The sequence below is a fragment of the Acanthochromis polyacanthus genome, chromosome 1 (assembly GCF_021347895.1).
Source record: "Acanthochromis polyacanthus isolate Apoly-LR-REF ecotype Palm Island chromosome 1, KAUST_Apoly_ChrSc, whole genome shotgun sequence".
NCBI classification, from domain to species: Eukaryota; Metazoa; Chordata; class Actinopteri; family Pomacentridae; genus Acanthochromis; species Acanthochromis polyacanthus.
In genome coordinates, this window is record NC_067113.1 from 14,960,497 (window position 1) to 14,976,310 (window position 15,814).

The following is a 15,814-nucleotide window of genomic DNA, read 5'->3' on the forward strand; positions in this document are numbered from 1 at the left end:
GGCTCTGGAATGGTAATAAGATGACAAAGTTCATTATGCAGTCTTTTTGCATAATGAACTTGGTCGGTATCTTTACTTTTCCTGTGTGTGTTTAAAGCCTGACAGCAGCACTTAGGACTTGAAGTGACACTAAATAATCTTCACTGAATCCACTGAGTAATGAAACCCTTCGGGGGGTCTGGATTAGCAGATCCTTAATGCAGGATCACCCGCCTCATGCGTGTGTGTTCGCACACACACACGTAGCATGCAGAGTGTTGACATGCACTGTACATGTTCATATGTCAGCACATGTTCTCTCGGGGACACACTGCTGAGAAAACCCGTCCTGATGCGTGCATGCTCATTAACGAAACAACCTGAAAACACGTTGCCTTATTGCTTACTGGTGTCTACATTTTTTTGACATGAAAGAAAACAAGAGGTTTTTACAGACACGCAGCGCTTTGAGCACATTTTACCCCCAGAGGAGTTTTTATTAATTAAAAGCACATAAGCTCGCATCCCTCCTGCTTTCCTGTAAGTTTGAATGCAAACCTCCCATCAACATAAACACAGGGGAGCATTCCTCACCCAGGTGCAGAGGGGGAGGAAATAAAAATCCTCTCAGGTTAGTAATTAGCCTCATGCGGACCGGTTATTTATTGATACAGAAATCCACCTTTCTGTGGAGAATACTCAACTCTTCGTGGTCTATTTTAGGAACTGCCACAAGAAACGGTCATTTACTCAGCTCTTTTATGGATCTTCTGTTTATTAGCTGAGACTCTATAAAGGGAGAGGAGTGAACCTTCATTTTTCTTTATGCTGTGAAGTCATTATTGTTTCTGAGCTTGCACAGCTAAGAGCTAATCCCTCAGTAGGTGAGACCTGACCGCTTACAAAATGTTCCCTGTCCTGTTTCGCCTGCTCTTATCTCGCTCATCTATCCCACCACCTGCTCTGTGATGTTTATGTTGGTGCATTTGTGCACGTCTGTCAGCGTCTAGGTATGTGCGTGTGTTATTATTTTTCTGGGGAACTCCAGCCAGCCAGCCTAATGAGGCCCAGTCACGGTGTCGCAGTGCAGAAGGCCGAGGTGGCGCTGCAGCACACGCATGAATTATTAAAAGCCATATGTGGTAGATGGCATTCTCCACTCTTTCCTCAGCCCCGCAGACTTCAGCAGATGGTTGGTGTAAAGACGCTAAATATTAAACAACCTTCCTTTATACTTTTTTTTCTCCCCAGGTTCCCTTTCTATTACAAGCTCCTTTTTTTAGTGTTTTGTGGTATTTTTGTCTTTTACGTAGAAGCTAATAGGGAACACGTAATGGCTGGTGAGTGCTTCAAGGGATTTTCAGAATGCCGGGTTTTCCTGGACATCTGCTGTTTGTGTGGCGCTTTTCTTTTTTTCCCCTCCAAGATTGAGAGATCATTGGAGTGCTAGTTTCGCTTTTCTGCTGTTCTCTGTGGTAAATTCAGCCGTTTAAAATGACATCATCAGCTCCTCGGCTGTTCTCTCATGAGACGCTGACGAGAGACACGTCTCTGCTTCAGCAGGATTTGGACAGCGAACCCATCTAAGGAGCCAAACTCTCCTTCATTTACTTAAACTGTCGTTACCTTCTCAGTTTGTGACATTGTGCATTCTTCAGGATTTCTTACATTTCCTCCCTTTTGCCCCAACTCATACACACTATCTTTTAATGTCTTCTTTTCCCCTGCTTGTTTAATCTCTTAAACCTAGCGTTTTATCTTGCGCTCCCCCCAATTTCTCTTACATTTGTCTTCCAGTTTTTCCCCCCTCCAGCTGCTTCCTCTCTCTTTCTCTCAAACCCCCCATTTCTCTGAGCATAAACATCAGAGTGCTACCCGGCGGTTCTTCTCCCACAGTTTCCATACTGACTCATCTGTGTTGACTAAGCCTAAATCCCATTTACCACTGCGACGCTGTACTCCACAACCTTGCCCCAAAGTCATGCTCCCCCTCCGTGCACACCACCTCCTTCCCTCTTGTTTCCTCATCTCTCATCCGTCTTAGCAGAGCTATGTATACAGTAAGGAGCTGGCCGGTAGTCGGCTGTGGGAAGTAGGCCAGAAAGGTCCGAGGATTTGTGGGAGAGTTGGTAAAGCTTTCTAAAATTAGTCTGTTTACGGCAAAGCAGCACTGTTTACAGACACTTTATAAATGTACGCACGCCGGCAAGGGAGATAGTCTGCCGATCAGAAGTCAGACGAGGTTTTCTTATTACCATAACAGGAGCTTGAAAGTTTTTTTTCTGGTTGTAAAGAAGCTTTCTTGGGATTGTTTTGGTTGATTTTGAAGCTTAGAAAAAGCCTTAGCCTCTCTAAGTCACTTCCAATTTAAAACAGTAGTGTGCTTGCTATGAGGAAGAGGTACAGAAAGTCCAGCATGAGCTCATGTTATTTTATAAAACGGCACTCTTTGCGTGTGTCAGACATCTTCTGAGAACAAGATGCCACCTTGCATGTCCGTCAGAGCATAACCTGATAACCGCAGCCTGTTGGAATGATGGCTGGAGTCACGCCTTCATATAACTGATAGCTCTGTGTCATGGCTGTAATATAGAGCTGTTGAAATCTGCTGCAGTCGCCTCCAGCAGAAGGCTCAGCCAGATGCCTCACAGTCCCAAGGAACAAGAGAGAAACAGGTTGAGAAGGCTAGAACGAATGAAGAAACGAGAGATTTCAACACTGAAGTTGATATGGTGAGGGAGTGTTTGTCCCTTTTTCATGTGCTCTCCAACAGTCCCCCTCTTTCATCTCCGTCCTACACAGAAACCACACTGTCCACTCACACACACACACACACCCACCAAGCATATTTCCACCGCTGCACCCTCCAAGGCTGCACACCCTGTTTGGACGCAGCATCAAAGCTCTGCACTCGCCACGTGCACTTTTTAATTAACTACAAAACATCACCGAGTGTGTCTAACATTGTGTCGCTGAAGTGGCGAGGCGCTTAGCCGCTTATGAGTCAATCAGAGTGGTGCCCCTCTGTCTGCACTTCTGACTGTCTGTCTCTTGATTTCAGATCTTTGAGAGCGACGCTGGAGGTCAAACGTACGCCCTGCCTCCCAGGAGTACTGAGGTGAGTCAGAGAACTCCGTAACTTTGCCCGTTCCGGCTTGCGGATCTTTGATATATCTCTTAAAAATTCCTCTGCCATCTGTCACAGCCATCCTTGTGGCACCGTTTTATGTGAACAATTATCGGTTCCAGCGTGAAGTAGCCGTGGCAGAAGCAAGTCCACTGTTGCTTTGACCTCTGCTGCCTTTCATGGCTTTGATAGTGGACTGTGTAAAGATATTTTTACACTTGAGGGGTGTATGTGAGGACATCAGAAAGCCTGTGTGTGTCTGCCTGAGTGTATTACATGTCCAGGATCAAAGCAGGGATTCCTTTCATGTTGATCTGCAGGTGTCTGCAAGATAAATAGAATGCATAACTAACGGGAGCATTTAACTATGGTAGAGCCTTGTAAAAACTCTGTGTGAACAGGGGTCCAATTCATGCCATAATTGAGTTAATACAGGGTGTTGAGTGTTTCTGCGTATGGAAAAGCGTTAAACGATTAGTGAGTGTGAATTCTGGCCGTCTGAGCGACCAGACGTTGGAACGGCAGCAATTCTAGGTTACTGGGTGCTTCCATGCCTACATCACCAAAGACTGTTATAAACTTCGCCTCCACACCTCACTATCCTCAGACTTCTACATGTTTTGCTCCTCCTCAGGCTTTTTTATTTCTCATTATAACATCTGTACAGCGGGAAGTTGCTTATAGGTAATTCCACTGCAATCCAAAGGGGTATGATTTGAACTGAAACCCGCTTATTGACAAGAATCAGCTCCTGTTGAGGTGAAAAACATGTAATCTTTAACTGCTATGATCAATATTTTATAATAATGCTAGTTTAAACGCAGGCTTCCGTGTGAAGAGGATTGCTTTTAGTGGCAAACCCACCAATCATTGTAATCCCTTTTTGCAGTTCAAGCTCCCTCTCTAGCTCTTTGCAGCATCTTTTAGTTCATTGTTTGGTCTTGTAGGCCACAATTTGATCGTGCTGGACCCTCATTTTTCTCACAGTGTTGGTTACAGCCAGAGCAGGCAGCTATTTATAGCAACAAAAAGCTCTTATAAGCCACTGAACACTACCTATCCAGTGCCAGATAACAGACAGGCAAAGTGTAGTGTCTAGCTGGGGAGTATAATGTAGCATTTAGACCATGTAGACCACAGCTGAAAGAACAGTGAATGTGGGGTAGGCAGAAACATGACTGCATATGTAGGGAACTATTTGCTAGTAGTATTATAGCAATATCAAATTCATATGGCACTAATAAGTCCGCTCAGCTTGTTTCCGATGACCCCAGAGGGCCAAAATATTGCCCTCTTGACTGGTGGTAGCTATAGGCAGAGGTTAGATCAGGGCACTCATACATACATCTTGTCCACCCAATTATAAGTTAGGAAGTTTGAAATAGCAAAAGAAAATACCAGTGCTGTTTCTGACTTCTGATTGGACGGGCAGCCTGCACAGAAGGCCCCTCAGAGCATGTGAAGTACGTAAAAGCACACAAGGTCCCACTGCATAACTGAAGGAATGCCAGCGTCTTGCTTACAGCCTGCAACCATCTGATTCTTATCCAGCTTCTTTAACCTCTGAGCTGCAATCCGGCCCAGTTTTCCTACAAGCCCACCCTAATACAGCAGGCTAAAACTGACCCTGCTTCCCGATGAAATTTGGCCCCGAGAGATGAGCATAATGGGCACTTTTAGATGGAGCGGGATGAGAGTTATGAAGATGGCTGGTTCACAGGACGCAGTGATTCACAGAGTGAGTCTGTGGTCAATGTGGCGAGTGTTAAAACTGCCCTCATTAAGGGTCTGGAAAGGGACTCAGAACAGGAAGTGGTCTGGCGAAACAATAATAGCCTTCATCGGGTTGCTGCTTTAATGTTACTGTAGATGTGGTGGACCCCCCCCCCCCGTGTTTAAATCTCCTCGATTTGGACGTGAATGTGGAAAACGGCTCGTCGCGGGGATCCATTTTGATTCGGAGGGGATTAAGACTCCTCAGGGTGGGAAGTAAGAAAAGAGAGAGGTTAGCACAGCTGCATTGATTTTTGTCGACGCATACAGCTCCTCAGTTCTCTGTTGATGACTTTGCGCCTGTTGTGCTACTTGGGTCTCAAATCCTTTGAATTACTCCAATAAGCAGTCATCTTCCGCTAATCCTTTGCAGCGAAGTCAAGTGAAGGGTAGTTTAGCGTGCGAGTGTTTGTCTAAACTTTGCTGTAGCTCCTGTGCTGTCTTGTGTAGTGCCTGTGAGTTAGTGTGTGTATTTACCGTCCTTCCTACACAATTTTCAACCCAACCAGCTTTTTCAGCAGGCGGAGGATGTGCTGACCTTGTCTTGCTGTAGCTCGACTAAGGAGAAAGAAACATATATGAGATGGACTTGTCAGTGCTGCAGCAGCCTTGGCCTCCACAAAAGGTTAAAGCTCATATTGACTGGCATAGTTTGCTCTTCAAATCCTCCATCCACACACTTGTTTTGTCAGCACTGGAGCGATTCGATGTGTTTTGACTGCCAGAGACAATGACAGCTTTGACTTATGTTACTTTAGACAGTGATTTCTCTCATACATCGCATTCTTTTTCACACTCATTTCGAGCAGTTTGCATATTTACATTGAGCACCGATGTGTTATGTCCCAACAGGGGTTATGGAAGTATGGTAAAGAGTTAAGACTGAGCTTTAGTTCTCTTCCTTTTCATACTCCTCTCTTCTGGCAGTCCCCACAGAGAATGAAATACTCGAGACAAGTGCTTTTGTTTTCCATTATTTTTTTTTATTTCACTGGCTCACGACCAACATCCTATCATCTCTCACCCATGACTTTGTGGTCCCCGTTTCTGTGCCACCACCTCTCACCACACTCCGCTACCTGTGAATACACATGTACTGCTTTCATTCTAAAGTTCTGGCCAAGTTGCTGTCAGAGGAGCTGGTGAGTCTGGGTTGTCATCTTGTGTGTGTGTGAATGCGGAGAACAGTGTGTCATAATGGTGGAAAGAGGAACCCTGGGTGGAGCTTTAGGGAAGTAAAGAGTAATACTCTTTCAATAGATGTACGACAGGCAAATTTCCTCCACTACTTCATCATGATCAGCCTATCTATTTGTGGCAGTACAGTAATATTTGTGTTGCCAAGTGGAACAGAAAGGGTGTTTTTGTGCAGCGGCCTCTAACCCTCCGTTACTCCACGTTCCATGTTTAGAAGCTCCAGGGTGGAGGATTGCTCGCTTGGAAATAATTTCCACATTTGAGAGGAAAGACTGAAGTATTGAATTATTTGGCCGAGCGCGAACATAAATAGCATGCACACACTCACCACACAGAACACTTGTTGAAAGTCCAGCACGTGCCTCAACTGTACTCTTGGCAGTGACTCTTGGAGCGTTGACCAGGCAACCGTCGGTCCGTTACAACCCTCTCCTGACTGTGAATGAGTGTACAGTGTTAGTCAGCCCCTGGTAAGGTCAGTGCAGACAAACCAAATCTTATTTTTCCGGTCTCACCAGTGTTGCTGGGACACAAACAGGCGGTTATGCAACCATTTGCCATGATGGCTTGTTTTTTTTTTGTTGTTTTTTTTCCCAATCCTCACTTTGCAAGCATGACCTCACATCCCGAAAGGTGCAGGCAGAAGGTGGGTGTTGAAGTGGTACCTTGTGTTCCTTTACTCTGGCAGGTTTTGGTAAGAACACTGGTGGCTTTTATTTTGGCACAAAACTCCTGACGTAGACCAGTCAAGGGGATATTCAGATGGAAAATGAGGTAAATGTTTGTGTTTATCATAGCTACACTGAGAACACTGCTCATGTGTGAGGAACTAAGTGATGCTTTGAATCGGAGCCTTCAGTTTGTCCCTTTAGGCCTTTTGTCTGGCAGGGAAGAAGGTCTTTTTCCTTTTGAGGTGATTCATCAACAGCGAGCATCCAGCTTCTGAAATAGACAGAGAGGCTCACACACATCAAACAGAAATCCTCAGACACACACACACACACACACACACACACACACACACACACACACACACACACACACACACACACACACACACACCACTTTCCATTTTATGATCCCATAATGCATTTGAAACATCACTATATCCCCGAACTATTCACTAAGGCAATTATCACAGTCGGTCCTGCGTCTCAGTTTAACCGAGGCTTCGTATCGTCTTTGTCAGAAGTGCTGATTCACTGGCGTCTTCAGCCCATGTGTTTTAGGACATTTTGGTGTGATCGAGCGTTTCCTCGTGATCTAGGGCCGTGATAATTGTGGTCTCAGGCTGCACTGTGGTGTCTCCCACAGCCCCACATCGCAGCAGTGGCGCTTTTCCCTCCAGAGACAGCGAGTCGCAACCAAAACCCCCTAATGGCTGCCTGTGAGGCCGAGCGCTGGGCCCCCCCCACCTTAATACCACACTGCAGCCTCACTGTTAATGCCACAAATAATGCAGCACATAATTACCTCCTGAAAGTTTGACTGAGTTTGAAAGAAATTGTCCCGATTCATCACTTAAGCCAAAATTGCTCTTGTGGCTTTTAGAAAAAAAAAAGCAAGTCCTCAAGAAGCGATATCATCTGGACGTCTAGACCTGCCAGTCGACCCTTGCCAATCCTCTTGTGTACATGGTCATTATGATGACTATTATATGGAGCAACTGCCGTCTATGTTGTCAAATGAATTTCTGAAAGGCTAATTGTATGACATCTTTGCTCTGCTGCTTGATCCACAGCCAAGCATTTAGACTAATGGAACTGTATTGATTTGTGTGCCGTTACTCAAAGTCTACCTCTCTCTCTCTCTCTCACGCTCTCCCTCTCCTGTTTACCTCATTCTTTCCCCGTTTTCTGTTTACTCTCTCTTCCATCTGATGCTGCTCATCCACTTCCTTCTATGTCCTCCCTTCTTACCTCCCCTGTTTCCCTCCTCTACAGAGGTTGGATGTGTTGTCCAGTATCTACTCCATGTCGCCCCCTGAGGGTGGTGTTTGGGACGGCATCAGCGCTGCCTCGGACGTGCTGACGTGCGTCTACATGCCAGACGGCCTGACAGTCCAAGTTCCCGTCAGAAGGGACCAGACAGCCGCTGACCTTCTCTGTGCAGCCTGCAAGGTTGGATTTCACAGAAATGATGACATGTCACTGCAAATGAGAGAACAATATTCCTGACAGTTGGAGCGAGAAAAGCAAAACAGAAGCAGCCGGGTCATTTGGATTTAGTTGTCGAGGGGAATTTTATGTTCATGGTGAGAATGAGGATATTCAGTCAACTGTGAATACAGTGAAATGCGGGTATAAAAATTCTCAGCTCCATCAAGTGTGAGCTTGTTAATGGTCAAATATTATTCTCCAAAGCATCCGTAGCTGCAGATCTGGTTGTATTATGCTCCCGAGGGAATAAAATGACACCTATTCATCTGGTTTCTGACTTCTCTAAGTCCCCAAAGAATGACAGCAGATAGATGGACATGAACACACAACATATATGCAATCCCTTGGGCGAAGCATTTTTGTTTACTGCGAATTCCTCATCACCAAGCGTAAAGTCTGTGAATAATTCACACTTCGGCCGTGCAGCAGCTGTCGGGCCGAGCATCGGTGCATGAAATATGTCGAATGATTTTGTGCATGCAGGCCGCTGAACATTAGGGGGCTCTTGTGTAAACAGGTGAAACAGCTGGACCCGGGCCTGCACTGCCTGCGACTGCACAGGCGAGCGGGACAGGGCGTGGAGGTTCGATACATGGCACCTGGCGAGCTCCTCCACGACGTGGTGAGAAGAGACAAACATGCACAGTTGCACTTAGGTACACAGTGCTCTTCATTGTCTGCTCTTTCTTTTAATGTGCATTGATTTGTTTGATATCACCCCGTAGGTCAACGATCAGCTGGAAGTGGTCCCAGCTAATGTGTTTGCAATGCACATGAGCAGGCCGAGCAGCACCGGAGACTTTGGTGAGTTGGACGGACTGTGGGTGCAGTGTTTCTTCGTCATCCTTTATGTAATCCATCTGTTGAACTCTTCTTGTCAGGTTTTGCAGTAACAGGACACATAGACAGCTTGAAGAACAGCAGGATTTTTGTCAGTGAAGTGCTTCCTGATGGACTGGCCTTCAATGAAGGTGCAGACTTATTTAAGAATGACACAAACAATCACCATCACATGTTCAGCATGTGTGGCTTTTCTTCCTCTTCTCTGAGCCACGTCCGCCTGCGTTCACAGGTCTGCGTCCAGGCGATGAGATCCTGGTGCTGAACGGCCGGTGTGTGTCTGGTCTGGACCTGGCGTTGATCCAAACACTGTTTGCTGAACAAAACCTGCACCTGAGCCTGAGACGGGACAGCCACCTGCCTCCACCTGGGGCCCCGGACCATCCAGCCGCTCCCTGCAAAACACCACGCAGCAATCACCACCGAGCCAAGTCCTCCTCAGGTGCTTTAATCGACGTGCACATTTAAGACACTCATCCTTACCCCAAACATGTAGATGCAGTCATTAGTGGGACTGCTTTTGTATTAGGAGGATATAGATTTTTGCTTAATGAAGACATTTAACAGTAAAATTGAAAGTGAAATTGTTATTGACTCACTTTAGCTCCCCCCAAGTGTGACAGATGGTCAAAGAGATACACAAAGAGAAAGAACTTCTAGCTGCTGCATAGTGCGACAACCTGGCATGCCCCCTGATGTTGCGCTTTCTCACTTCTTTGTACATATGAAGGAGCCTGTTAACAGTTTCCTCTGTCAGCAAGGTGTTTCTGCTCATGACTGATCCGCAGTTGACCTACTCAGGTTCTCTTTTCGGTTTGGTTGTGCTTTTATATTGTTGAATCTTCTTGTTTTGTACCTGGTTTTCTGAGTATATCTGTGGGTATGATGTAGGGTTGTGATACTTTGGCAAACTTAAAGTTACTACTCATAGCCAGTTGCTCACGTCCGCACTAGCTTTAGAGAGTGCAGCTAGTTTCGTCACCTCAGCCACAAGACAGCCACCAAACTTCTGTTTCAGATAAGATCCCCACTTCCTTTACAAGAAACAAAGTCTGTAGTCTCAGAGAAAAAGTGTAAAGAAAGAAAGCAGCAGCAGAAGCTCCAGATGAAGTTTCACAGCTTTGTTGTATCCTGGAGCAGAGGAAAGGCCAGGAGGGACTTTTGACCACAGAGGGCTCATTATCGCTGTGAATGTATAGCATCCTGTCAGCTTGGTTTAAACTCAATGTGGACGCGAGGTGTCAGGACATAACAGTAAGGTCATCCATGTCGCCGGACAAACACAGCTGATACCCAGCTGGCAGAGAAATACTTGTTGGTCAGTGTTTGCTGTGAAGGTAAGAGAGATCCAGCCAAAGAAATATCATCCGTGGTGTCACTGAGTATTTAATGCTGTTTTTTAGTGGTTTTGTCTCGTAGTAGATGAGATTATAGACCGTCTTGCCGTGACAACACCCAAGTTAAAAAAAACATATATGTAGAGATAATCTGTTGATAAAGCTGTCTGGGTATTAATCCACTACACGCCAACAGGTTTAAAAGTCGTGTTATCTTTTAAAATAGGCCAAAAGTTGCACCATTTACGCAGCCAGAAACTGTGAAAATATAAAGACGGTCAATGAACTAATCATGCGGGCTCTGTCCTAACCAAACCTGAGCTAAAAACTTTAATATTGCCTCAAAATTCCTTTATTCCACATGTCTCATTGTAAAATTCTCAGAATTCAAACTACTTGCGCTACCCAAAGGCTGTAAAGGCAGCAGCGACTCAGCTGTGAAACGTCATAAAAATTCAGGGACTTTTCGGCTGAACTGCAGATTGGAGATGGAAACAAACTGAAATCTGTGCTTGCGCTAGCCATTCGCCACTTCGCCACGGGCGAAGCCTTCCTCAGGATGGCGAAGCCAGTTTTGCCTAATAAATGTGAAAAAAGAGTATAACCGGAACGACCCGAATGCTTCCGATCATTAAAAGATGCACACCGTCACGTGTCTCGTCTCAGCCAATCAGAAAAAAAGGATTCGGACTAACCCCGGGAAGGTGTACAACAAGGAGGACAAGGAGAGGGCGATCCAAGAGTTGAAAAATCATTTTAAATTGAACGATACTAAATTTTTTAATAAAAATATCATATGTACAACAAAGATTATCATGAAAATATTGTTTAAATAGTGTAAGACTCCTGATCCTGCACATATCTGGATACGAGGATGTGCCTTCAACCACAAAAAGTGTGCCTAAATGTGGCTAAACAAAATTCTAGCACTTTAGCCACAGTGGCTAGAGATAAATTTTACCTAGTACAAGCACAGGAAATCTAAGTAGTAAAATACTAATCCTGTGTAGTGTCACCTTTTTTTTTCAGTGTTGGTAAAACTTGTTGGAACTTGGAAAAATGTTGTGCATGTTCGTTACATTGTTATTTTTTTGTAAAATACATAAAATGTCAAACTTTTGTTTTTTATGATTTATGGTGTTTTAATGGTATTATGCTGCACAAAGAATGATTTTTCTCTGTACTTCCAGCCCTTGTTTTGTTGTTGATAGAGGTGACAAGCAAATAAAATATCCCTGAGACTGCTTGGGGTTCAGAGAGTTAAAAAGTGGCAAACAACGAAACATATTCAAACATCTTATATAACATCTTATATTTTCTGTAAGTGTTTTTCTTCTTTAGAAGTCACAGTGAACTGAAATTTTTCTTAACTGAAGGATGTGACTTGAAGACAGAATTCTACAATTTTTACAATATGAACAACTAGAACATCGTCCTCCATGTGTAGAAGAAGACTTGTGCAGAACATGTTGTGGCTTTATTATCACATAAAACAGTCAAATCAAAAACTCACTTTTCATAGAAAGTGTTAAGTGTCATCTTAATGATAGTAATTCATCAACGCCTCCTCCACTACTGCCATAATTGAACACAAGGGGATGAATGACTTGAAGGCGTCATTACTGCAATTGGTGTGATCAAGCCGCATGCAGTTTTCTCCTCCGTCTCTAGAGGGCGCGTGATGCCAGGCAGGCTGATGAGGAGGCAGGCAGATAAATGCAGACACTGGGGGAATTAGCACTTGTCTGACAGGAATTACAAAAGCACCTCATGATGGCATTCCTAGAAGGAAGATGCCTGTCGTCTGGCGTTCATTCAGCCTGATGCAAACCTATAAGACAAGAGAAGTGAGAGCAGATGACTAGATATCTTTAGAAACTCTTCTCTAACTATCAGACGTTTCTTGACAATGATTGCCGGCTTAAAAATGGGAAGTTCAGCGCCACAGGAGGCCCTATGGTTTGTCTTTTGTTTCCTCCCATCACATTGGCCTGCCTCCCAGGCTACAATCAGGAATAAGGTCTTTTCATGTGCCAACTGCTAGAGAGTTTGTCCTGGGGACCTTGACTATAATGAGAAGTAGACTGTCTAGAAAGTGGTTTCAAAACGCTCACTTTATCTGATAATATCGCTCTGTAATGATGTTTTGTTTGCAAATATACATTTTGTTTGGAGAAATTTTTTAATGAAGCCAGCAGTAAAACTTTTTCTGCAAACGAGTTTTTTTCCAGTCTAACAAGAAAAGAGATAACAGAGTCTTTAATTAGGATTGCCAAGTGCGTTCTATTTTTCTTTTTTAGGATGACTGAGTGCCCTTGCCACTTTTAGTTTGGAGACATTTTGAAGTTCTGTGCGACTGGCAGGCGCCCGTGATGCTTTTAGACTATAACTGTGCAGCATTGTTTGTGTTCTGTGGTCAGTAGAAGGATGTGCTTTTACAAAAACAACTACAGGGCACATGTAGTAATTGGTGGTATAAGCACAAGACAATGTCACATGCAAATAGACACACAGTGACTCTCTCTCTCTCTCTCTTTCTCCAGATGTGTGCACTGCAGCTGACTGTGGCGAGGATCTGTGTGTAGGACTGGAGGATGGTCACTCCCACTGCGCACACAGGCCTGTTCAGCACAGCAAGGTAGGAGGGGCTGGGCTGCTACACAGACAGTGTTTCTGTTGACTCGTAGACGTCCAAGCAAACTCTGTACATCTCTTTCCGTCCAGGTGCATGTGTGTGTGTATGAATCAAAGCGTGCGTGTTGTCGTGTGTTTGTGCCCACTCACACTGGCAGCTGCAGGGCTGTCACAAACCAGACTGGCACCAATCCTCAGCATTACCATAATTAGGATTCTCCATTATAGCCACCGGTATAAACACAGCTTATTACTGTCATGAAGACAGGCTGCAGACTGAGAGAAGAGGCTGTGTCACACTCCCACCGCCTCCTGCACACACGCACACATGTACAAACACACAAGAAGAAAAGTCTCTTGTCATTCTCACCTTCGCTTAACCACACCACTGTAAACGCCCCAGTTTCTGGGTGTTTTTTTCTCCTGTCACATTTTTGCTCACTGTGTGCTCATTCTTCACTGCAATATAAAGTCCTGCACGTTTGTGAAAACAGCACAACCATGGCTAGAAGCAAATTAAAAACATCTTCTGCACAGCATTGCAAGTTTTATAGTCCACAAATCGTAAAAAGAGAAAAAAATAAAAGTTGAATTTCTTCAATAATTTATTTGACACATGTTGAAAAAATTGTAATCAACTTGTACATTTTTCCGAGTGCCCCCTGGGTGTTACCAGTGCTGAAAAAGAATTCTACACAATGTAGATGTTTTGCTTCTTACATTTTTCATTGTTTCTATACTTGTTCCCCATATGCTCTTTTTAAACAGCCTGCAGTTCAGCCCAGTTCAGCCGAAAAGTCACGGAATTTATGTCAAGTGACTGCTGGTTTCAGTTAAGTTACTCATGACTTCACAGTTGCACAGAGGAGTGCAGAATTTTTCATTTTTTACATAATCTCGTTTGCACAAAAGGTTTCTTTTTGACAATTTTTCAAATGTGACACACAGAATAAGGGGATTTTGACTAAATATAGCAATTTTAAGCTTAGGTTTTGTTGATTTGTGGCACACTTGCAGGTTTAGGGGTGTAGAGGGTTAAAAGCTACGGTGCTTTTTAGTGAAAATAATTTAGACAGGTAGGATTCTGTGTCATATTTCTGTTTGTTTTTGCCTTCTGAGTCCTGGCTTTGGTCGCAGTTAGAACAGCTCTTCCTTTCAAACCACTTTAGAGGAACATGTCTTCTATAAATATGCCAGATAGTTGTTCTTTATAAATTATGGCAGATTGCTGCTCCTATTTCTGTCCTGCCGCTTGCTGCATATCCGGTCAGGTTTTTGATATGTAAACCAACTTTATTGAAGTCATTATATTGAGCGTGAGCCCGCCCCGCTGGGAATTACGCCTCAGCGATGTGGTAATGTAATATGGGAAAAATCTGTATGCCGGTGTTTGAGTGCAGTAATGAGTGTGTGTGGTCACTGCAGAAAGCCATGTGTTAATGATGCAGACATGGCAGGAAGCCTGAGAGCGTGTGTGTGTGTGTGTGTGTGTGTGTGTGTGTGTGTGTGTGTGTGTGTGTGTGTGTGTGTGTGTGTGTGTGTGTGTGTGTGTGTGTGTGTGTGTGTGTGTGTGTGTGTGTGTGTGTGTGTGTGTGTGTGTGTGTGTGTGTGTGTGTGTGTGTGTGTGTGTGTGTGTGTGTGTGTGAATATTCACCTTCACCGGCTACTATTTCACGTCCTTCAAAGCCGTGTACAGTAGTTGTTCTTTCAATTGTGAGAGCGTGTTTGGCTAACTTGCTCATTATGTAACATGGGCTAAATGAAAAGCGAACAGTCATTAGCATTGTGCTCATTTCATCAGGGGTTCATTGATAGTAAATCCAGGCCAAATATCCAGAAAGCATTGTTAATTGCCATGGCCGCCATGGCTTTATTCTAATGGCCTGTGTCAGAAGATACCGTGCGGCGTTTGACCTGAGGTCAGCCAGGAGGTGGATTAGAAAGGTCGACTTGCACTCTCCTCCTCTCCTCCAACCATTCTGGCTTTAGTCGTCTCTCTTTTTGTTTGCCCGGCGACATGAGTCAGTCCCACTGCGCTGGGATCTGCACTGCACCACTGCTGCTGCTGCTGCTCAGCTCCCTGCCGTTTGTGTTTTACTGAGGAAGGAATGGAAGATAAGTGTGTGTGTGTGTGTGTGTGTGTGTGTGTGTGTGTGTGTGTGTGTGTGTGTGTGTGTGTGTGTGTGTGTGTGTGTGTGTGTGTGTGTGTGTGTGTGTGTGTGTGTGTGTGATGAATGTGTGTGTGATGAATGTGTGTCTGTGTCACTTGTGTCACTGCACATGTGAGACGCAAAAGGAGGGGGGGAAAAAAAAGAAAAGCTCTCTTCTCTTCTTTCCCATCAGGGAGAGTCAGCCACTGTGAAGGAGGGGAAAGAAATAAATAAGTAAAGCACAGGGTGAGATATTGGTGCTGGTAAATCAGATTTTTGCAGCCACGCAGAGAGGGATTTAATCACCGCGCCGCCATCAGTTTGTTCTCTGGGGCGGGAAGAAAGAAATCCAGTCACCGGGTAGAAAATCAGCCATGTATCAGCATATAGGTTCACACGTGCATGCTCATGAAAGTCAATAGAGATGGATGGAAGGGAAGGACTAATTTCAAGCCTCTTGTCGCACCTTTTAATCGGCCGCCTCAGTAGACTGGCTACCTTTGATTAGTAGGTCTGTTGCATTCCAATTTGTGCTTATTACACGAGAGAGGGATCTGAATGTGTGTGCGTGTGTCAGCTGAAGTTCTTAGTAGATGCACTTTACAGCGTTGTTTACCG

At 44.6% G+C, this 15,814-nt stretch overlaps 1 protein-coding gene across 5 annotated transcripts in view; it reads left to right on the forward strand.

The window, feature by feature from the left end:
• Positions 1-15,814, forward strand: part of tiam2a (TIAM Rac1 associated GEF 2a) — a 106,845-nt gene that overhangs the window by 69,669 nt on the left and 21,362 nt on the right. For all 5 annotated transcript variants that reach the window (XM_051938400.1, XM_051938495.1, XM_022204132.2 and 2 more), the window contains 7 exons: positions 3,041-3,097; positions 8,020-8,196; positions 8,753-8,857; positions 8,961-9,039; positions 9,117-9,206; positions 9,308-9,517; positions 12,956-13,050. In XM_051938400.1, the coding sequence (XP_051794360.1) occupies positions 3,041-3,097; positions 8,020-8,196; positions 8,753-8,857; positions 8,961-9,039; positions 9,117-9,206; positions 9,308-9,517; positions 12,956-13,050 (813 nt within the window). The remainder of the gene's footprint in view (positions 1-3,040; positions 3,098-8,019; positions 8,197-8,752; positions 8,858-8,960; positions 9,040-9,116; positions 9,207-9,307; positions 9,518-12,955; positions 13,051-15,814) is intronic.